This window comes from Urocitellus parryii, chromosome 15, assembly GCF_045843805.1.
Source record: "Urocitellus parryii isolate mUroPar1 chromosome 15, mUroPar1.hap1, whole genome shotgun sequence".
Lineage (NCBI taxonomy): Eukaryota > Metazoa > Chordata > Mammalia > Rodentia > Sciuridae > Urocitellus > Urocitellus parryii.
Genome location: NC_135545.1, coordinates 25,564,317 through 25,589,351, shown reverse-complemented (window position 1 = coordinate 25,589,351; position 25,035 = coordinate 25,564,317). Strand labels below are relative to the sequence as shown.

The 25,035-nt window shown below is 39.9% G+C and overlaps 1 protein-coding gene across 1 annotated transcript in view; it reads right to left on the bottom strand.

The window, feature by feature from the left end:
- Positions 1–21,447, bottom strand: part of Lonp2 (lon peptidase 2, peroxisomal) — a 117,620-nt gene extending 96,173 nt beyond the window's left edge. The window contains exons 1-2 of the mRNA XM_077792922.1: positions 21,098–21,447; positions 13,734–13,968 (exon numbers count right to left, since the gene is read on the bottom strand). Coding sequence (XP_077649048.1) covers positions 13,734–13,968; positions 21,098–21,330 — 468 coding nt within the window. The 5' untranslated portion in view covers positions 21,331–21,447. The remainder of the gene's footprint in view (positions 1–13,733; positions 13,969–21,097) is intronic.
- Between the last annotated feature and the right edge of the window lie 3,588 nt (positions 21,448–25,035).

Sequence of the window (25,035 nt, the reverse complement as noted above, 5' to 3'; positions counted from 1 at the left end):
TGGAGTTCTTGCACTACTTTAGAGTTCTCGTGGGGATTCCCGGAGAGTTCCCATTCGTTGGGGAAGTGCCAGAGGAGGGATTTCCGGTGTGGGGGTTTGCTGGAAGGGCCACGTGGGTGGCGTTGGTGGAAAAGCGTGCCGGTGAGAGCTGAAATAAAGTAGTTGCTGTTTGAACCTACAAGGCTTTGTGGTGGCTCGGTTATTCGTGCCCAGCCAGACTGCGGCAAGAAGAGACAAAGAAGGTCACTTGGGAGGCACTCACAAAATCATTCTATGAAGCCAGTAACACCCTGATACCAAAACTAGATAAGGACATATCACAGAAAGAAAACTATAGACCAATACCCCGATAAACACAGATGCAAAAACCTTTAAAAATATTAGTAATTCATATGAAAAATGTGTTAGGAAGACAGTACATTATGACCAAGTTGGTTTCATTCCAGGGATGCAAGGATGGTTCAACATATGTAAATCAATAGATATAATTCATCACATAAACAGAATCAAGGACAAATAGACATGATCATCTCAAAAGATGCAGAAAAAGCCTTTGACAAAATATAACACCCAATTATGTAAAAAACAACAAAGAAATTAGGAATAGAAGGAACTTAACTTGACATCATAAAGGTTCTATATGAAAAACCCAAAGGTAAGATAATATCAAATGGGAAAAAAACTGAAAGCATTTCCTTTGAAATCAGGAAGAAGACAGGGATTAACCAGTACTTGAAAGCTTAGCCAAAGCGATAAGGCAAGAGAAGGAAATAAAAATAATATTATTTTTAATAGTATAAATAATAATAATACAAACAGCAAAGGAAGAAGTTAAATTATCACTATTCGAAGAATATATGATCCAACAAATATATGAAAAAATGTCCAACATCTTTAGCAATCAGGGAAATACAAATCAAAACTACACTGAGATTTCATCTTACTCCAGTTAGAATGCCAATCATTAAAAATACAAAAATTTAAAACTGGTGAGGGTACGGGGTAAAGGAACACTTATACTCTGTTAGTGGTATTAAAAACTAGCCACTCTGAATGATTCACGTTTTCTATCCCAGAGTGGAGAGGCTTTGACCATCACTACATCTTGTAGTGACCTGGACAATGCCCTGGTCCCGGATGTTTGAGGATGCTCTTCAGATGCAGATGTCACCCTACAGCCTTTGGGTTGAATTACACTCACATGTCCCTTGTAACTCCGTCCCTTCTTATCTTTTTTGGATGAAATTTTCTAAGTAGGGTTCCCCCAATAAAAGCCGACTTCTGAATGTGCTCACGCACGCGTGTGTGCATGCCACACTCTCTCTTGCTTGCTCTCTCTCTCTCTCTATCCTCTCGTGACTATTCCTTGCTCTCCCATTTGGGGAGCTTGAGGCTGAGAGCGGAGGAGCCATCCTAAAGCTTGTTTAAAGGTAAAGCGTTTGTCTGTGTTTTATTTGGTGTCCCTGGAAATTCACAGGAGCAACCAAGTTCAGCTGCCTCTGTGGGTCCGGAGCAGCACGTGGTGCCCAGAAACAGGGACTGCTGGGGTGGGTGTGTGAATTTCCAGGTTGATTGAGAGAGAGCCCTATAGAAATTTAGTGAACCGTGATTCTTTGGGGATCACAGAGGAAGCAGACATTCAGAGCTAGGACCGTCAAAGAATTATCATGGGCAATTCCATGTCTTCAGATAAAGCAATGTATTTAACAATTTAGAGACAATAATCAACCAAAGAAGAAAACAAGTCAGAAGGGCCCAGCTAGCTCAGCTCCTGAAAACAGTTAGTGAGGTGTGCCCACTTTGTCAGCAAGACTCATGGGATTTACATACTTGGGAGAAACTAGGTAGAAAATTATATAAAGGCTGCCTCTCTGCCAAGTTGTCTAAAAGTACAATAGAGAATGTTCAGAAGGTCTGGACTGCTTTAGAAATGTGTCTTTTTGGTGATCTAGAACAGGACCAATGGTCCACCAAGGACCTGCTGAAAGGGCTTCAGAGAGCTGTTAGAAGTTTGGAGCAGAAGAAACGGCCCAAGACTGCTTCCAAGCAGTTCTCTCTTTCTGAGACAGGACTGAGGACGGAGTCAATTTTTGCTCAGTCTACAGCTCAAAAACACAGGGGCAAAACCTGAAATCAAAAGTTTAGTCTCCACTGAGCGGGTCAGAACCAGGAGCTTAGAGGAGCACCAAGGGGCATGTTCCAGAAAAGAAACTATCTCCCATCGGATTTGGTGAGGCAGATTCAAACTGGAAAGGAACAAGATGGACAGAAAGATACAAATGAAAAAGAGTCACAATCTGAGGGGACTCAGTCAGAAGGTGAGGAAAACCTGGAGGAGGGTTTTACTAAATTACATCTAGTTGGCCCAGCACCCGCCATCTAAATTTGGCCGCTCTCCCTGGGAGAATGGGGTTCAATAATTACTCTGAACTGGCAGTCGCCATGCTTAAGTCCCTACAATGTGGCCTTAGAAGAGTGCAAGCGAGGGGAGGACATTACAGGTTTTCAGTCTTTGAGTACATTAATGAACAAAATCAACATGTACACATGCATGCTGCAGTTCCCTTTAAGACTCTAAAGGAGCTCAAAACTGCTTGCGGTACCTATGGTCCAAACTCACCCTTTGTGCAAAGCCTGCTTGATTTGTTATGCCACAAGCCTCGACCCCCCAAAGACTGGATTTCAATGGCAAAGGCTTGCCTTTCCAAGGGTGATTATCTCCTTTGGAGATCTCACTGGACTGTTTATTGCACCAAACAGGCTGAGATCTATTGAGCTGTCAGGTAAAAGGGAATCAGGGAGAAACTTACGGGACATATTTTCCAGATCCACCTCAAGTACACTCAGCAGTGTGGACTGGAGAATCCATCCGGGTATTTACTAATGACTCATATACGATGGGGGGATTTATAGACATATTACTTCCAACCATGTGACTGGATTTAATTATTCTGGCTATAGCACCTTTGTGTTGGTCCCAGAATAAGCATACTGACTGTCTAAAAGGGTCATTTGAGGAAAAGACAGCAATTGGGAGACCTAGACCAACTAATCGTACTGTTACCAGAGACTCAAAACCTTAGATCAGATCAGTTATTAAAATGGGACTTTCTCATAACAAACCAGTCATCTCAGAATACTTCCAAGACTCTTCATAATCAAATAGACACAGATGAAAGGATTGAGACTAAGCTAAATGCCTTAGAGGCTACTGTCATAAATATGATAATGAACTTTCAGCTTTGAAATTCAAGGAAAGACTTAAATGTCATGCTAACTGTAAGTATGTGTGTGTTACTGCTGCCAAATACAATGCCTCCCAGTGGGATTGGGAGAAGATTAAAAACCATTTATTGGTGTGGGAGACCAACCTCGCACGTGACTGAGTTAATTCCCCTGCTGGGCGATGTGTCAGTCTGCTGCTAGACTGCCCCGCTCTTCTAGCTCTTCTAAGGTTCAAGTGACTGTCTTCATGCCTGGGCCGAGGCTTCCTACAGGCCCATGGGTGGAGCTATGCTCACCTGTTCCTTTGTAATATAACCTCTTGCCCTGTTTAGGATAGAATGTTCCATGGAAGTGCCTTGTGTGTGTCCCCTTCTCTTACTGTGCCCTTGGGTGTGGCCTACCTAGATGTCAGTCAACCTGCTGATAGCGGACATCATGTAGATTCAGCCCCCTGAAACCTGACCCCTTGCCTCATTTGAATAGCTTATCCTCAATAAAAGGGGTCAGCGAGTGCTCTTTCCCTCTCTCCCTGTGTACCCTTAAGGGCAGCGGAGCCGTCACAGCGACCCAAAGAGAAAGGTATTTGTGTCTCCAGTTCCCCTGGAGTGACCCCTGAGCCTTTTAGTCACGAACAGAAACCTGGCATATTGGGTATTTGGCAAAATAATAACAACAGCTTGAATCTTTTGGAGGTCCATCATCATATTCAAGATATACAAAAAAGATTGATTTTTTGGATCCTACTTCTTTAGTTAATCAGATACTTAAAGAATCGAAGGGCTTTAACCCTGGAAACGTTCTTAAACATTCTACATGGTCTATCCTTGTATTGTTCTCTTTGCTACTAATTCTCTCTTGTATTGTAAAGGATTCCAGACTCGAAATAATGACCCATAACTTGCTTTTTCAAAGAAAGAAGGGGGAATATGTGGGGAGCCACTCTGAATGATTCACGTCTTCCATCCCGGAGTGGAGAGGCTTTGACCATCACTACATCTTGCAGTGACTTGGACACTGCCTGAGGACACATCTTCAGATGCTGGCCTTGCCCTATAGCCCTTGGGTCGAATTACACTCACATGTTGTAACTCTGTCCCTTCTTACCTTTTTTGGATGAAACTTTCCAAGAAGGAGGGTCCCCCCAATAAAAGCCTACTTCCCAATGTGCTCGTGGGTGAGTGCTCTCTCGCACTCTCTCTCCAGCCCCTCATGACTATCCCTTGCTCTCCCTTTTGAGGAGCTTGAGGCTGAGAGTGGAAGAACCGTCCTGAAGCTTGTTTAAAGGTAAAGTGTGTGTCTCTGTTTTATTTGGTGTCCCTGGAAATTCACATGAGCGACCCTAAGTTCAGCTGCCCCAGCGGGTCGGCATATAACCATTATGGATATCAATATAGAGGTTCCTCAAAAGACTAGGAATGGAACCACCTGTGACACAGCTATACTACTCCTTTGAATCTGTCCAAAAGAATTAAAGTCAGCACACTACAGCAAAATATGCATGCCCACATTTATCACAAAATAGCCAAGTTATGGAACAAATCTAGGTGTCTTGTCAACAGATAAATGCATAAAGAAAATATGGTGTATGTAAACAATGGAGGTTTACTTAGCCAAAAAGAAGAAGAAAATTGTCATTTGCAGAAAATAGATGGAACTGGAAAACATGCTAGTGAGATAAGCAAGGCTCAAAAAGTGAAGGGTTGTTATGCTTTCTGTCATGAGAAGCTAGAGAGAAAAAGGAAAGAAAAGAGACCTTACGAAAACAGGAGACGGTAAAGAAGGAGGATGGGGAGGGAGTAGGGAAGGAAAAGGGAGGCATGGGGAAATGAAATAGACCAATCTATGTATATGTATAAATATATCACAATGAATTCCTCTAGTAAATATAATTATAACCAGGTGGAGTAGCACCTGCCTGTAATCTCAGCGGCTCATGAGGCTGAAGCAGAAGGATCTGGAGTTCAAAGCCAGCCTCAACAACTTATGGAAGCCCTAAGCAACTCAGTGAGAGCCTGTCTCTAAATAAAATATAAAAAAGGGCTGGGGGTTGGAATTGCAGCTCAGAAGTAAAGTGCTTGCAGAGCACATGTAAGGCCCTGAGCTCGATCCTCAGCACTATAAAGGTATTATGTCCAACTACAACTTAAAAAAGGGAATGCTAGGGATGTAGCTCAGTGCTCAGAAGTTAAGTGCCCCTCAGTTCAATCCCTGCTACCAAAAGATGAAATAATTATAATATACCAATAAAAATTATTTTAAAAAAGAAGAAAATGAGAGGCCATCAGGAGGCTGATGAAGAAGTCTACTGATAAAGCCTATAGAAAGTAGATGGCAGGAGGATCCAACATGGCGGCCGGCGAGGAAGCAGCGATTCCAACGTCTCCACTTTAACAGGATAAGAAAGACTCACCTGAACAGATGCAGCCTACCTACGGAATAACTTCTAGCATAATTCCCTTAAGAGGAGAGCAGCCGTGAACTGGTAGGTTTATTGGAAGTGACAGTTCGTCCCAGAGAAGTGGATCTTGGACAGCCACTCGGGCACAGAGGTCTAGTCCCACAGACATCAGCCGCTCAGCAAGCGGCTCCCCCGGGAGCCATAGAGCTCGCTCTGGGAGCAGCCACTTCACCTGCCCGGTTCCTAACCACGCGACCACAGCTACCTGGCTCCACGGGTGGCCCGGCGGCGGGTGCAGAAGTCGAGTCCTGAAACCAGCGGCCACGTTTGCAAGCGGCTGACACCCAAGCGGCTTGGCCCGCCCCGCCCAAACCGGCAGTCGGCATCCGCCATCAGGGCTCTCCTGGGATCTCAGCTCATTCAGCTACAGAACAGGTGATTTCAGGCTGGTATTTGCCTGCATCTAGCAGTCAGATTTCTTGCTCAGGCTCGGGACTGGGGATCTTGTGGAGAATACTCCTAGAGGCTCGTGCCTGGCAAGGCGTGCGCCGGGCACTGAGCAGCTGGATTCTGGTTCCCGGGGCTAACCTGGCCCAGGTCTGAGGAAACTGTGGAGACTGCCGGTGGAGGCCAGCTCCAAGTGGAGCGTGCGCTGAGCTTGGGGTGACTAGGTTCTGACTCCAGGAACAGTTTTGGCCTGGGGGCAGGGGAACCCGTGGGGGTCGCTCGCTGGAGGCAGCTCCCAGCGGTGAGTGTATGGGGATCCGAGAGGCGGGGTTCTGGCTACCGAAGCTGCTTCGGCCCAAGGATAGGGAACCAGCGGTGTCTGCTTCTCAGTCAGGCTCCTGCTTGGTGCTGTGGGGCAGAGTGGAGCTTCCTCCTGCGCCCAGAGCAGGCCAAGTAACCCGCCGGCGTGGTATCATGACACTCCAAACGCAGCTGGGGCTGAAGAGAGTAGCTGCCCCCGCCTAGAATAGGACCAGCAACCCCGAGGCGCGGTAGCCAAGTAACCTCATTTGGAGTAGGGGCTGTGCAGAGCTGCCATCTGAGCAAGCAGGGCAGGCAGACCTGCGGCCCACTGGAAAGACAGGCCAGGTAGCTTGCCAGCGTGGTGGACACGCAACACCGAGGCAGTCGCGTCACACTGGTTGGAGTGGGGGTGGAGCAGGGTCGCCGCCCGGGTCCGGAGGGGGCTCAGCGACCCGTTGGAGAGGTAGTCAGGTACCCCCATTGGGAGTGGGGGCTGTGCAGAACTGCGATCCACCGGCCTAGAGGCCTGCCAGCGCGGTAGACACGTCACACCAATTGGAGTGGGGACCCAGCAGAGCCGCCACCCACATCCAGATTAGGACCAACGACCCAAGGGCGTGGTAGTTACGTTACCACACTTGGAGTGGGGGCAGAGCAGAGCCGCCACCCGTGCCCGCAGGGGGGGCAGACCTGCGACCGATCAGCGGGGTAGACAGATCACCCTAATTAGAGGAGGAGCAGAGCCACTACCCGCCCTGCAAGGGAGACTTCCCAACTATACAAGAGCAATATAAATAAATAGGGGGTAAATTTCAAAAACACAACAGTTGCACCAAGTAGAAAGAAACGCGAGCAGTATGAAAAGACAAGGAAAGAAAGGACCACAAGCAATGCAGGTCAACTCAACTTTAGAAGAGGTAATAGCTGCAACAGATGGAATGTCAGATAAAGAGTTGAGGATATATATGCTTCAGATGATCTGGAGTCTCAAGGAAGACATGAGACAGCAAAATCAGACAATGAAAGATCACATTGACAAACAAATCCAGGAAGTAAAAGATCAATTTCACAGGAGATAGAGGTAATAAAAAACAAACAAATAGAAATCCTAGAAATGCAGGAAACAATAAACCAACTTAAAAACTCAGTTGAGAATACTACCAGCAGAGTAGATCACTTAGAACAGAGAACATCAGACAATGAAGATAAAGTATTTCAACTGGAAAAGAACATAGATAGCTCAGCAAGACTGCTAAGAAACCATGAGCAGAACATCCAAGAATTATGGGACAATATCAAAAGACCAAATTTAAAAGTCATTGGGATACAGGAAGGCACAGAGCTCCATACCAAAGGAATAAACAGTCTATTCAGTGAAATAATACGAGAAAACTTCCCAGACTTGAAGAATGAGACAGAATTCCAAATCCTAGAAGCCTACAGGACGCCAAATGTGCAAAATCATAAGAGATCCACACCTAGACACATTATAATGAAGATGTCCAACATACAGAATAAGGAGAGAATTTTAAAAGCTGCAAGAGAAAGGAAGCAGATTACATTTAGGGGTAAACCAATCAGGATAACAGCTTATCTCTCAACACAGACTCTGAAAGCTAGAAGATCCTGGAATAACATATTTCAAACTCTGAAAGAAAATGGGTTCCAACCAAGAATCGTGTATCCGGAGAAATTAAGCTTCAGGATAGAAGATGAAATTAAAACCTTCCACGATAAACAAAAGTTAAAAGAATTCACAGCTAGAAAACCATCTCTTCAAAAAATCCTTGGCAAAACACTACAGGAAGAGGAAATGGAAAATAACATTGAAAACCAACAATGGGAGGTAGGACAGTAAAGGGGGGAAAGTAGTCAAAGTGGATAACAAATCAGGTTTAGTAACATCAATAAACAAATATGGCTGGAAGAACAAACCATATCTCAATAATAACCCTAAATGTTAATGGCTTAAACTCACCAATCAAGAGACACAGGCTAGTAGAATGGATCACAAAACAAGACCCAACAATATGCTGCCTACAGGAGACGCATCTGATAGGAAAAGATATTCATAGACTGAAGGTGAAAGGTTGGGAAAAATCATACCACTCATATGGACTGCGGAAACAAGCAGGAGTGGCCATACTCATATCTAATAAAATAGATTTCAAGCCAAAGTTAATCAAAAGGGATAAAGAAGGACACTTCATACTGCTCAAGGGAACCATACACCAACAAAACATAACAATCATAAATATATATGCCCCAAATAATGGTGCAGCTTTGTTCATCAAGCAAACTCTTCTCAAGTTCAAGAGTCTAATAGACCACCATACAATAATCATGGGAGACTTCAACACACCTCTCTCACCACTGGACAGATCTTCCAAACAAAAGTTTAATAAGGAAACTATAGAACTCAATAACACAATTAACAACCTAGACCTAATTGACATATATAGACTATACCACCCAACATCAAGTAGTTACACATTTTTCTCAGCAGCACATGGAACCTTCTCAAAAATAGACCATATATTATGTCACAGGGCAAATCTTAGACAATATAAAGGGGTAGAGATAATACCATGCATCTTATCTGACCACAATGGAATGAAACTGAAAATCAATGATAAAAGAAGGAAGGAAAAATCAAGCACCACTTGGAGAATGAACAATAGGTTGCTGAATGATCAATGGGTTTTAGAAGACATCAAGGAGGAAATTAAAAACTTCCTAGAGTTAAATGAAAACACAGACACAACATATCGGAATCTATGGGACACATTGAAAGCAGTTCTAAGAGGAAAATTCATTGCTTGGAGTTCATTCCTCAAAAAAAGAAAAAACCAACAAATAAATGATCTCATACTTCATCTCAAAATCCTAGAAAAAGAAGAGCAAAACAACAGCAAAAGAAGTAGAAGGCAAGAAATAATTAAAATCAGAGCTGAAATTAATGAAACTGAAACAAAGAAACAATTGAAAAAATTGACAAAACTAAAAGTTGGTTCTTTGAAAAAATAAATAAAATTGACAGACCCTTAGCCATGCTAACGAAGAGAAGAAGAGAGAGAACCCAAATTATTAGCATAAGGGATGAAAAAGGCAATATCACAACAGACACCTCAGAAATACAGAAGATAATCAGAAATTATTTTGAATCCTTATACTCCAATAAAATAGAAGATAGTGAAGGCATCAATAAATTTCTTAAGTCATATAATCTGCCCAGATTGAGGCAGGAGGATATAGACAATCTAAACAGACCAATAACAATAGAGGAAATAGAAGAAACCATCAAAAGATTACCAACTAAGAAAAGCCCAGGACCGGATGGGTATACAGCAGAGTTTTACAAAACCTTTAAAGAGGAACTAACACCAATACTTTTCAAGCTATTTCAGGAAATAGAAAAAGAGGGAGAACTTCCAAATTCATTCTACGAGGCCAACATCACCCTGATTCCGAAACCAGACAAAGACACTTCAAAGAAAGAAAACTACAGACCAATATCTCTAATGAACATTGACGCAAAAATCCTCAATAAAATTCTGGCGAATCGGATTCAAATACATATCAAAAAAATTATACACCATGATCAAGTAGGATTCATCCCTGGGATGCAAGGCTGGTTCAATATACGGAAATCAATAAATGTTATTCACCACATCAATAAACTTAAAAATAAGAACCATATGATCATCTCGATAGATGCAGAAAAAGCATTCGACAAAGTACAGCATCCCTTTATGTTCAAAACTCTAGAAAAATTAGGGATAACTGGATCATACCTCAACATTGTAAAAGCAATCTATGATAAGCCACAGGCCAGCATCATTCTGAATGGAGAAAAATTGAAGGCATTCCCTCTAAGATCTGGTACAAGACAGGGATGCCCTCTCTCACCACTTCTGTTCAACATAGTCCTCGAAACACTGGCCAGAGCAATTAGGCAGACGAAAGAAATTAAAGGCATAAAAATAGGAAAAGAAGAACTTAAATTATCACTATTTGCAGATGATATGATCCTATACCTAGCAGACCCAAAAGGGTCTACAAAGAAGCTATTAGAGCTAATAAATGAATTCAGCAAAGTGGCAGGATATAAGATCAACATGCATAAATCAAAGGCATTCCTGTATATCAGCAACAAATCCTCTGAAACGGAAATGAGGACAACTACTCCATTCACAATATCCGCCCAAAAAATAAAATACTTGGGAATCAACCTAACAAAAGAGGTGAAAGATTTATACAATGAAAATTACAGAACCCTAAAGAAAGATATAGAAGACCTTAGAAGATGGAAAAATATACCCTGTTCATGGATAGGCAGAACTAACATCATCAAAATGGCGATATTACCAAAAGTTCTCTATAAGTTCAATGCAATGCCAATCAAAATCCCAACAGCATATCTTGTAGAAATTGATAAAAGAATCATGAAATTCATATGGAATAATAAAAGACCCAGAATAGCAAAAACAATGCTAAGCAGGAAGTGTGAATCAGGCGGTATAGCGATACCAGACTTCAAACTATACTACAGAGCAATAGTAACAAAAACAGCATGGTACTGGTACCAAAACAGGCAGGTGGACCAATGGTACAGAATAGAGGACACAGAGACCAATCCACAAAACTACAACTATCTTATATTTGATAAAGGGGCTAAAAGCATGCAATGGAGGAAGGATAGCATCTTCAACAAATGGTGCTGGGAAAACTGGAAATCCATTTGCATCAAAATGAATCTGAATCCCTATCTCTCGCCATGCACAAAAGTTAACTCAAAATGGATCAAGGAGCTTGATATTAAATCAGAGACACAGCATCTGATAGAAGAAAAAGTTGGTTATGATCTACATGCTGTGGGATCGGGCTCCAAATTCCTCAATAGGACACCCATAGCGCAAGAGTTAACAACTAGAATCAACAAATGGGACTTACTCAAACTAAAAAGTTTTTTCTCAGCAAAAGAAACAATAAGAGAGATAAACAGGGAGCCTACATCCTGGGAACAAATCTTTACTCCACACACTTCAGATAGAGCCCTAATAACCAGAATATACAAAGAACTCAAAAAATTAGACAATAAGATAACAAATAACCCAATCAATAAATGGGCCAAGGACCTGAACAGACACTTCTCAGAGGAGGACATACAATCAATCAATAAATACATGAAAAAATGCTCACCATCGCTAGCAGTCAGAGAAATGCAAATCAAAACCACCCTAAGATACCATCTCACTCCAGTAAGATTGGCAGCCATTAGGAAGTCAAACAACAATAAGTGCTGGAGAGGATGCGGGGAAAAGGGCACTCTTGTTCATTGCTGGTGGGACTGCAAACTGGTGCAGCCAATTTGGAAAGCAGTATGGAGATTTCTTGGAAAGCTGGGAATGGAACCACCATTTGACCCAGCTATTCCCCTTCTCGGTCTATTCCCTAAAGACCTAATAAGAGCATGCTACAGGGACACTGCTACATCGATGTTCATAGCAGCTCAATTCACGATAGCAAGACTGTGGAATCAGCCTAGATGCCCTTCAATAGATGAATGGATAAAAAAAATGTGGCATTTATACACTATGGAGTATTACTCTGCATTAAAAAATGACAAAATCATAGAATTTGGAGGGAAATGGATGGCATTAGAGCAGATTATGCTAAGTGAAGCTAGTCAATCTTTAAAAAACAAATACCAAATGACTCCTTTGATATAAGGGGAGTAAACAAGGACAGGGTAGGGACGAAGAGCTTGAGAAGAAGATTTACATTAAACAGGGATGAGAGGTGGGAGGGAAAGGGAGTGAGAAGGGGAATCGCATGGAAATGGAAGGCGATCCTCAGAGCTATACAAAATGACATATAAGAGGAAAGGAGGGGTAAGACAAGATAATACAAATGGAAGAAATGATTTACAGTAGAAAGGGTAGAGAGAGAAAAGGGGAGGGGAGGGGAGGGGAGGGGGGATAGTAGAGAATAGGACAGACAGCAGAATACATCAGACACTAGAAAGGCAATATGTCAATCAATGGAAGGGTAACTGATGTGATTCAGCAATCTGTATACGGGGTAAAAGGGGGAGTTCATAACCCACTTGAATCAAACCGTGTAATATGATGTATTAAGAACTATGTAATATTTTGAAAGACCAATAATAAAAAAAAAGAAAGTAGATGGCAAAAGGGATGAAAGAGAAGCACTAATTATAAACAATCTTAATGTCTAAAGAGGAATAATAAAATTGATATCCCAAGTCAATAACATTTATACAAGTACTTAAAAATTTCTTTAATGTTCTTACAAAAATCTTTACATGTTTAAAAAGTTCCTGTAGATCAAAGTAGAAAGAAGTAAAGGTGAAAAAAAAAAAGCTATGAAGCTATGCCCAAGCTGTGTCCAACAGAAGTACAAAGATCCAGGAACCCTCACCCAGGAAAAGGAAGAGAAATTCTATTTCCCCCACTATAAATTCCTAAAGAGTACATGTACCTCTCTGGTGCTGAAACCCAAGTTTCTTTTTTCAGAGTATATTCTTTCTTTTAGCTCCCATAGAAGTTACAGCTCCAAATTAATTCTTCTATTGTTCACCACGCTAGGAGTATGTCACTTCAAAAGATTATTAGATACAAAGACCTATGCTGTGAAGACTTGCCCTGCAAGTCTAACCCTAACCCTAACACTTTTCAGTGATCAATGGTGTTTAAAATCAAGACCTAGGTAGTACCTGGTCCTCTCAGATCCAGTTATAGTCAATGGATTATATCCATTGAAAAGTAAAAGACTATAATTTTATAGTTCATTGAGGATTAGAATAGAAGGTTTCTATTCTACCTAAAGTTAACCAAAAACTTAAAAATATAGAAGTAAAGAACCCAATATTTAATGCATACTTGAAGTATTCTTCCCTCTCAGCATGCTAGTTAGTCAAAGTTTTAATCAAACTTGAAATAAGTCCAACTTGGTTTTAATCTAGTTACTGAAAGACACAGTGTGACTTAGACTTTTGAAGCAATATAACTTCTATTATTTGGTGCCTAGATATTTTAGTGACATATTTAGACATTTTGTGTGGTATTTTAACACTAAATATTTAGGCTTAATAACTATCTGGTTTGAAGATACTAGAAGTTATAAATAAAGCTCTAGTGACATCTGCTAGAAAAACTTTAGAAGAGGTTTGCTAACAGTTCTTGGAATGATTTAGGTACAGCTCCAGACAAAAGCAAATTAGGATATAAAATGTGAAATCATTTAAAGGTATGCTGCCCTAAAGATTTAGCATATCTTTACAGAGCAAAGAAATCAAAGAAAAAAAGGCTTAAGGAAAAAAATAAAAGCCACTTACTTGTACTGCATATTTGTAAAACTGTTCTGAGAGTTCTCCCAGCTCCTCCCTGGTTTTGCAGGTATTGGGAAATTCCTCAAGCCGGTCCAACTGTTCCACTTCAGCAACAGGATATGGTTTCTCTTTTAAGACCTGGACAATCTGGAACCGGCACAGGCCTGTAATCAGCAACGTATAGTGGGGCTTGGGCCAGTTACTGCCCACAACCTGAACCGCCAGCGCAGCTGTCCCAATCCTGAAAAACACAGAACATCAGTATGACAAATATTCACTCTGAAAAATGGAACCTTACTTCCCAAAGTGTCAGATATTCTGAGAAATTCATTAAAAAAATAAAGAACATCAGAAGTGTAAATGAACTATGTCTCTAATTTAGCATCCGGTATGAGCTTTATTAAGTCACTACAATCAGCTGTGGGGTAAAGCATACAAACTACGATTGCACCACTTCTAAAAATTATGTAGGAATTCCCACACACCTGGATTATTTCAGCATAAAAATCTAAGAGAGAGAGTAGTTGACAATTATATAGCTTAAATTAACAGTGCCAACTACAATACTAGAATAAACATTAACATTTTAAATAGAATGAAATACAAACAGTATAAACCAATGTAAGAAATCTCTGTTCCAATATCAGTTTTAAAGTCCAATTATCTTACTTAATCAATCTATAAAACTTCTACATATCTATCTTATTATAAACTACCACTACACTCTGGGAATTAATACATATATGTCCTTAATCCTGAATTCCTAAATGTGGAGGCTAAATATTATAGACCATACCATGTCATGAACTGAGGAGAGCTAAAGACTGAGATCTCAAGAAAGTATTCACCTAGTTCTAACAAGCAATCCTCTCACTAAAATAGTTGAAAAGTCTTATTTAAGTCTTAGCTCCTTATCAGATCATACAACTGTGACCGAGTTACATGTAAACTTAATTCACAGAAAGGAAGTAACACTCAAACTAAGCCAAAGATATATAAAATATAAAGACAACATTCAGAATACGCTTCTGAATCCCAAATTAAAATATTTCTCTCCTCAGATATATTCAATTTCAGAAAAGAAACTAAAAGAGATGATAGGTCTGGGAAAATGATAATATTAAAATACTACACCTGTTTATCTCAAACATACTGAATCACATACACATACAATATGTGAATACATCAGTGAATTTGCTCACTCCTACATAAATACTCATAAATTACACATTTTGTAGATTATGAGATTTTGGTTTCCTTGTGGCACTCAGCTTATTTTAAACTATGTCCCTTATTCCTTATTATTTTTGCAGTCATGTCACATGTACAAGGGATAAAAACTGATTTTAACAATACCTTAAGCTGAATAATTAGGAAGATAATTGGATGAGAGAAAAAAATCACATACTTTAAAAACTTGAAATGATTTGACATTTATTATTTTGATTTATTTACATTTTACTACTTTTATCCAGTGACTGATCAACAGGTTATAGTTCCCATTTTCAAAAAAACAAGTCAGATTGCCTGAGGAAGTCAGCAATGCCTAAACTGATGAGAGATCAACTCAGATATTCAGCAATGTTTGCTCCATGCTGAAAGAGTTCACAATTGTGTTTGTACACTTTTGCAACCAGAACCAGATCCCTGACCTCAGGGGTTTACAAAGTAGAATCCAAGGAGAAACCAAAGAGGGGTAGATGAGCGAAATCCAGATCTCCTAGGAGATAAATTTTATTATTTGGTCTATGTCACTGATAAACAATGACATTAAAAATAAGTTTTCTGGGCTAGGGATGTGACTCAGTGATAGAGTGCTTGCCTTTAATGTGCAAAGCCCTGGGTCTGATCCCCAGTACTGTAAAAATAAATAAATAATTTCCCTACAAAGCTAAGAAAATGCTTTTGCTAATAGTGAAAGGAAGATGTTCCAAGCTGAAATTAGATTAAGTTGAATTTACACTATATGACTCTCTTCTTAGTGAGAAAAAGGTTTTAAATGTAATGGGTTTTTACTTGAAAGCACATGTAGTTGACTAAAATATACACTTTTTAAAGAAAAATATGATTTGTGAAATTATAGTTAGAAACAGTATCTTTTGGTGAAAGGCACTGTGAAAAATGACCATGTTTAATGTAATTTTAGACAAGTTATAGTGTCTATTTGGCTCCAGGTTTTATATATAAAAATAGATAAACCAACAAAATATTCAATTAATCTAATTTCCTTTTTTGATAGACAAGTCTTTACATTAAATTAGTCATCTAAACATCCTTACTCTCATATTGTAATATATACATTATCAGGTTTGACAAAAGCAACACTTCTGTCATACCTAATCAATGTAGGTCATATTTGATAACAGATCAGATCATATGTGATAACAGATCCAAATTTATACATCCAAATGAGTGGTGTCTTTCCCTTTAGGTGGTGGCTCTGTAATAAATCTACACATATGCTAAGAAAACTGATATTGCTGTAGTTCAAAGAATTTTTGAAACTCCTAATTGGAATGGACCTTCAGAGAGTATAAAATATTAAAAAATTTTAGTCCACATAAGATCTGACTAAAGTAATATGGTCTGTGTAATCTGGAAATTGATTTATATAATTCCAAAAATATTTTAAAACCATCAACTGTAGTGGTGGGAAAATCTAAGAACTACTAGAAAAAAGTGGTTTTCCAATATGATGATATCATGTAAATATCTAAGCTCTGGTCTATGGCTTTGTTTTTTGCTTTTATTTTACTTTACAGCCCTGCATTTTTCTTGAAATCTTCACTCTCCTAAGTGCTGTAATGAGACTAGTTTAGTTCCGTACATATTGAGACAATGTGAATCCACATTTGAAACTACACATTTTGGGAATAATAAATCACTAGTATACAGATTTAGAGTGCTCTGCAGTTACAAAAGGCTTCCATAAGTATTATTTCATTATATACCTCCTTTCACCCCTACAAAGCAGGCTGCACTATATAAACCCTTATTAAAACTGAGTAATTAAGATTTAAAAATGTGAAAAACAGTTATGCAGTTTCAAGGATATTTAAGAGCAACAGAGTACCTGAATTAGATTTTATGACAAATTTTACTCTTTTCTTACCACAATGAATAATATGAACTATACTAATAAGTATAAAAATAAATAATTTAATTTTTGTAAATTGTCTAAAAAGCTAAGATACTGGAAAGCACTTAATGAACAGAAGCACTTCTACCAGAGTTCTGGAAACAAAAGAAAGAGTTGTATATTTCTGGGAAAGAAACACTGAAACATCTTTTTAGTTTTGTTTTGATGTTACACTATACTTATTTTCTTGAACAGTTGATGATTTTGGGAAAAAAATTAATCATTATTAATAATGACTTAGAAGACAGGAATCTACTAGAACATTCCTTCTAGCTCTATAAACTAGAAGAGGTTTATATTGCTAGAGGATTTTTGATTCTCACTCTCTTAAAACTTTACTTGTGAATTTGAAAAATGCCACTTATAGATAGATCTTCCTTAAAAAGAATAAATGAAGATTCAGGAAATTCTAAGTAGAACTATCCATTGCATACTTGCTAATGTAAATGATTCAATTTTGAAATATTATTATTATCAGATAATATTTCTTAAATTCCTAAGAATGCTAATAGATACAAAAATAATAATGTATGGATAAAGAGTTAATCCTAATTATGGAACCATGTATCTGCCTCATATTTTATTAGATAAATACCAAAGAAACTAATTAAGGGTCTCACAAAGGAATAAAAAAGCCAACAAACAAACAGGGATTGAGGAAACAAAACCATGGACCTGAATGTAAAGTCAGAAGAACGAATGACCATGTTTAAATGCCTGAAAGGATACAGGTAGTACTCAGTTATTATCCACTTTCACATAGAAAACAATGAGTTATTTGGGAGCCACTAAAAATATAGTTCAGTTAGGTAAAGAAATGCAGGACATCCTGAGGTGGCATAGGAGCCAAGTTCTACCCTGCAGGGGTAATGCAAAGCTCTTCCTTTAAAAGGCTCCTGTCAAGCAACATGCCTCACATTAACATGCAGAGGGGGACTCTGTTGCTCAAAATGACAAAGGCAGTATCACTGGGAAGGTGACATCCATGTGGCAAGCAACATGGGGGAGCAAATTTCTTCTGCTGCTCCTTGACTACTGAAGCCAGTGCCCTAGATGGTGTGAAGGAAACAAGAGGCAGGAGCGGAGCCCTTCACCTCCTCTCTAGTGTGCCATCTAGAAGAGCAGGTAATTGGGAAGGACAGGGGTGTGTGTGTGTGTGTGTGTGTGTGTAGAAACAGACTAGTGTTAGATAACTCAATAGTTATGCTACTAAGCTTTATTTTTTAAGTGGAAAGTGTTTGAAAAGTTATAATAAAGAAAAAAGACACTGGGCACAGTGATACACGTCGTTAATCCCAGCAAGTCGGGAGGCTCATGCAGGAGGATCGCAAGTTTGAGGATAGCCTGGACCACTTAGCAAGACCTGGTCTCAAGGTAAAAAAAAAAAAAAAAAAAAAAAAAAAATTAAAAAGGGCTGGGGCTGTAATTCAAGGACAAAACACTCCTGGATCAAATTTCAGCATACAAAAGAAAAAAACATTTTGGAATGTATGACCAATCTTTCTACACATACTTTTTAGGTATCAAAACATATTTCTAAGATAACTCTAGGTAGTCTGGTGGATTCTTACAATGCTGACCTTTCTATAGACCTTTCATTGTCTGTTTTCTAATTTAAATGACTAAATTTTAACATTACTAGTCATTTAAAACAAAGACAATATAAACATCAAGAATCAGATTACGCATTATTCTTTTCTTTTTTTTTTTTTTTGTATAGGAGATTGAACCCAAGTGTATTTAACCACCAGGCCCCATCCCTAGCCTTTTTTATTTTTTATTTTGAGACAGAGTCTCACTAAGTTGCTGAGCCTGGCCTCAAACTTGTAATCCTCCTGCCTCAGTCTCCCGAGCCACTAACATTATCTAAATACTAGCAATTACTTTCAGGCAGAATTTAGTTTTTGTTGTTTTGAAGGGATTTACATAAAAGAAATTAAAAATGTTCCCAAACTGCCAGAATAATGTTACCAAATAGTCACTCATAATATGACTGACTTCACTTGTGAAATTCAGTGTATCCATAGGTAACCCATACATATATGTAGCAGAAATTAAACAAAAAATCTAATGTGAGTATTCTTGTCTCAACAAGAAACTAAGTGTCTGTGCACAAAGGCAAAAAATGATGGCAGAAATAAACATAGATTTAAGGAGTGAGGTCGTATGTAGGGAAACCAGCATCCAATACAATTTGTCAAAGAATAATGAGGCAGGCACATGCCTGTAATCCCAGTAGCACAGGAGGCTGAGGAAAGAAGATCAAGAGTTCAACCTCTTGAACTTAGCAAGACCCTGTCTCAAAATAAAAAAAAAGAAAGAAAAAGGGCTGGGATGTGGCTCAGTGGTTAAGCACCTGTGGGTTTAATCCCTGGTACCAAAAACAAAATCAAAAGACAAAACTAAGATAATTAATCTAAAGGTAAAAAAAAATTAATTTACTATCTTGACCATTTTTTTAATACTTTATTTTTATTTTTATGTGGTGCTGAGAATTGAACCCAGTGCCTCATGCATGCCAGGCGAGTGCGCTACCACTTGAGCCATATTCCCAGCCCCCTAAAGTAAAAAATTTTTAAGATTAATGAAACTTGAAAAATGTCCAATTCTATTTGGGCAATAATCAAAGCAAATCAAATGGAGCCAAGTATTTTTCACTGTTGACAAAAGCCAGGGCTTTACAATGTGAACTGTTCTAGGGTTTTTTGTTTTGTCGTTTTGGTTTTTGTTGTGTTAAGGAGGTACCAATCTCCTTTGAGAACCTACTTTCCTCTAAATAATACACAGTTCCCAAGATTTGGAGTAAAAACAAGACATTTTAACCTTCTAAAAAATCCTTCAGTTAGGAACCCTTAATTTGAAAATGAGGGATAAATACAAGGAAAGGTGAATCTCCAAACTGAAAAAAAAAACCTCAAGTTCAGTTAAAGATAGGAGGCAGGAATCTGGGAGGTAAGTTTGAAGATATCTGGTTCAAGCATACTATATACCAGCATTGTCCAATAAAAATACCACATATGTGATTTTAGAAGCACATTATAAAGTAAGAATTGGTAAAATATTAACATTTTACTTAACCCCCAATGGTCAAAATATTACCATTCTAACATTTAATCTATATAATATTTATTAATCAACAAAACATTTTCATGCTAAGATTTTTCAAATCTGGTGTGTATATATATTCCCAGCACATTTAGGGTGACTGACCACCTGATCTGCCTGGACTGAGGGGCTCCCTATAACATAGGATTTTCAGTACTAAAACTCGGTCCTGGCAAACTGTGACAAAGTGCTCTCTAGTCACATGCACTGTACAGTACTGGAAACCATAGCTATCCATCTATCCTGATGGAAAGGCAATATACATATATGCTTTAAACTAATCTTCATAACACACCTAAGAGACAGATGCTATTAGTTTATAATTTACAGAGGAAGAAACAGACACAGGTTAAGTCTTTCACCCAGTGTCACACAACTGGGGCCATGGTGGAGGGCAATCTAGTGGGCCCTAAGGGCAATCTAGCTTGGGTCCTAAGGAAAATGTTAAGATATGAGAGAAAAAAGTGGCACAGGCCTGTAATCCCAGTGGCTCTGGAAGATGGCAAGTTCAAAGCCAGACTCAGTAATTTTGCAAGGCCCTAAGCAACTTAGTGAGACCCTGTCTCAAAAAATAAGAAAGTCCTGGGAGAGGAGGAAAAGGGTTGCATGGAGTGTAGAAAAATACCCAAAAGTTAACGACTGAATGGTGCAATTCAGGAAAATGAAAACCTGTGGAGTTTAGAGTGTCTCAAAAGACAAATATGAGAGGGCGAAGGGAGAAAGGGGAAAGGAAGGAATGGGGGGAAAGGTGAGAAGGGGTAAGGGAAGGGGGTGGGGAGAAGGGCAAGAGCACCCAAGAAGAAAGGAGGGGCCTGGAAAGTTAAGGGCGCTGGCTTAGGAAACTGAAGGAGACGACAGGGACAGAGTTTCAAATCAAATGACAACAGTGGCAGGTGATATGGAGTTTTCGCCAGGTGTCAGGCACTACTTCATGAATTATCTTATTAACGGTCACTGAGCAGCCATCTGTTATCCCCATTTTTCTTGAGGGGGCGTTGAAGAGGCTGAACCAAGTAGCAAAGGCCGTCCGGAGCGGAGCTCCGCGCTCAGGGGCCAGCCGGGCCCGGGCCCGGGTCCGCGAGGAGGCCGCGCCGTCCGTCGCTGCAGCCAGGGCCGCCCGGCCTACCTGTGCAGCGGAGGCAGGTCTTGCGCGTCGCTGGCGGGGTCGGGTGTGTTGGGGATGACACCCAGGATGGTGCTCTGCAGCGACGTGCCCTTGAGCAGCCTGCTCCGCACCAGCTGCAGGTTGCGGGCCGTGTCCACGCTGGTGCGGATAGTGGAGCCGGGCAGCAGCACGCCTTCGTGGGTCAGCAGCAGCGGGAGGCGGCTGGGGATTTGGATAGGACTCACAGATGACATGGCGACAGCCGGTCCCACTGGGTGCTGTCAGAAGGAGCGGGACGGACAGCTCTGCGCTTAGTGCGCTTCAGCGATCGAACCCCGCAGACAGCGCGCCGTCGCTTCCGGCCCTGCGCTACGGCCCGCCCCCAGGCTCAAACGCCGCCGCTTCGCGCAGCCTCCCGCAGATTCTGCTTGGGGCTTGTATATCGTAAATACGCAAAAAGAGGCGCATAAAAAAATCTGCTGAGAACTTCGCCTCAGCTGAGCCTAGCTCACAGAGTGTGCTGGGAAGGATGGTTGCGTTCGATTTGTGTATACTAGAAACTTGTGTTTTAAAGTTATTATTGGAATGGACTTTAACTTTACAAAAGGTTGCGAAACTATAGCCAAGAATTTCCACATACCTCTCACTTAGTGTTCTCTGTTGTGATCTTACCTAATCACGGTTCTTTATCAAAGCCAGTTTTGATAGAGCCAGTGTTCACAGAATTGTCCCTAATTGAATCTGGTTCAAAGTTCAGTCCCACGGTCTCACTCTTCACTGTCATGGTATCTCCTAAGTCTTTGCTAAATTGTGACAATGCCTCAATCTTAGCTTTATCGTGTTTTATTTTATCGACTTTTAAAAACTATGATACTTTTAAAGGGTATCAGTCAGTTGTTTTGTCTACAAAACAACTTCTAAGTTTCCTCAATTTGGATTTATATGATATTTCTCATGAATAGATCAATGACATGTGCTGGGCTCAAATAGCATAAAAGTAATATTGTAACCTTGTTTGAATGGGTTTTCAATTCCCTTGTGTATAACAGGACAGTTACTTATGGTGATTTTAATTTTGATGACTAGATGAAGATGTTATCTGCCCGGTTTCTTCACAGTGAGTTACTATTTATCTTTTTGTAATTAGTATCAAGTATCTTGTGAGGTGATTAATTCAACATTTATTAAATGGTATTCTATAAGAAAAGAACTATTCCTTCTCTCCTATTTGCTTATTTACTCAATTACTTATGTTAGTATGGACTCAAGCATACTTATTTTATGGGTTGCAATCCAATATCATCAGATATTTCTTTGCTTGAATTGTTTCCTATTTGGCTACTGGGAGCTTCTTCATGTTGAGAATTAATTTGGATTTGCTGTAGTTTTCAGAGGGAAATTCCTCTCCAAATATGAAGTCCAGAAATGCTCTCAGAATCCAGGAGGGAGTTGAAAGCCCATTCAAATCAATAGGCACTTGTAAAGGGACTGCATGGTGCCAGGCCCTGGACTAATTGCAGGGGGGTAGAGGGAGTAAGCTAAACATGTTCCCACCCTGAGGCTTCTCTTGGCCAGAGGACAGATCTATAAACAGCTAAGTCTGATTTAGGGCAGACAGAACTACATATTTCTTTGTTTGTCACAAATAAGGAAAGGAAAAGTTAGGGTTATTAAGTGCTTTGGAGGAAACATGATGCAGGAATTTGGAAGCTCCTGATTAAAGCTTTTTCTCTGGCATGATCCCAAACTCTTTCATTCATTCACTAAAGTAATATCTTATGTACCCTACCCTATGACAGACTCTGGAGGTGATATGAACGTAAAGTATTCATTGGCCAAGTCCCTAAGAGCTTATCTTTTTATCACGAGTTTCACCAAGGGGCTACATTCTTTGAGGTTCCTGGTATTTTAACAATGGACTTATAGGGCTGGGGATGGCCCTGAGTTCAATTCCCAGCACACACACACACACACACACACACACACACACACACACAAAAGAAAAAAAAATCCAACAATGAACTTCTAAAACCATTTCACAAAATTTGTGTCCAATTTTTTTAAACACTATATTTAATGCTTTTTTATTGGTTGTTCAAAACATTACAATGCTCTTGACATATCATATTTCATACATTTGATTCAAGTGGGTTATGAACTCCCATTTTTACCATGTGTACAGATTGCAGAATCACATTGTTTACACATCCTGGTTTATACATAGTGCCATACTAGTGTCTGTTGTATTTTGCTGCCTTAATGCTTTTAATATCTGTGCATGCCCCAATAACAGCACAATGTAAGTGTTCTGTCCTACAATGTAAGTTCATACTGTAATTTAAAGGTATGGTGTGGTGTGATGTCCTGTGGTGTGGTAATGGCTGATTTAAGTTGCTTGCTTGATGAATATCTTCTTTAAATCTTGTCTGTATATTTCTGTGAAAACATATATCAGTCCACCTGGCAGAGCATCAAGAATCCACATATGAAATCTTCAGTGACAGTGTGGCTTTCTTGGCCCCTTCTTTGAAAGACTGTGCATGCGCTTCTTTAATTTATCCATTAAATATTTATTAAATATCATCCATGGGCTGAACATGATTCTAGATTCAAGGGTACAAGAGGGAACAAGACAGACAAGGTCTTGGCTTCAGAGATCTTACATTCTAGAAAGGTAGACAGAGAATGAATATGCCAAAAAAGTATATACCAAAAAATCAAGGACTGCCCAAGGAGGCTTTGACCAGACAATTTTCAGGAAGTGGTAAGTAAAGGAAATGTGATAGAAAATATGCAGAAGGTGATTGGAAGAGGGGGCCATAATTAGATAGGGAGATCTGGAAAGGATGCTTTAAGGAGGTAGTATTTGAACTGAGACCTGAATAATAAGAATGGACTAGTTCTCCTGGGCACAGTGGTGCGGGCATATAATCCCAGCAGCTCAGAAGATTGAGGCAGGACAATCGCAGGTTCAAAGCCAGTCTCAGCAATTTAACGAGACTAAGCAACTAGTGAGACCCTGTCTCACAATAAAAATAAAAAGGGTTGGGGATGTGGTTCAGTGGTTAAGTGCCCTTGGGTTTAATCCCTGGTATCAATCAAAAAATTAAAAAAAAAACAATTAAAGAATGGACTAATTCTGCAAGGTTCTGGAGGAAAATGTTTGTTCCAGGTAAAGATTAGGACTAATTGGACAGGCAAAACAGCACATGCCTGTAATCCTAGCAACTCAGAAGGCTGAGGCAGGAGGATCCCAAGTTTGAGGCCAGCCTTAGCAACTTAGAGAGACACTGTCTCAAAATAAAAAAATAGAAAGGGCTGGGGATGTAGCTCAGTGGAAAAGCACCCCTAGGTTCAAAAAAATGCAAAAATCAAAAACAAACAAACCAGGACTAATGTGAAGATTCAGGTGGGGAGGAACTTCCTAGTTTCTTGAAGCAGAGGAGAAAACTCGGGAGTGGAATGTGGGGGTTCAGCATTCAACAAATGAATAGTCACTGGCCTCTGGCAGGTATTGGAACTTACAGAAGGAAATAAATTAAGAGCAGGGAAAGTTAATAGCACAAGGTCTAATCCTTTAAACTTCTTCATATCCTGGCTTGCAGGTCCTTCTTCCCACTTGTTCTGGGCATATTCCTTGCCCTCTGGGGTACTTTCTGGTCTTAGATCCCAGATCCTGCTGGATCATGGTAATAACAATGAGGAAATAAATCCGTTCCTCCAGAACACCTTTGCCACAGGTACCTTTGCTCCATTGGCCTCCGTCCGTCCTGTTGGCAACTGTTTCACTGTAAGTAAATGGCTCCTGTCTAAACTGAATTTGTAAACATGGTCTTTGCCCCTAGGATGGGAAGAACACAGGGCTGGAAGCATCTGGTTTATTCCCAGTCATGACCCTGTCTCCATCTTGACCACAGGAAAGGTCTTGCCACTAATTAAACTTCAAAACTCCAATTTCT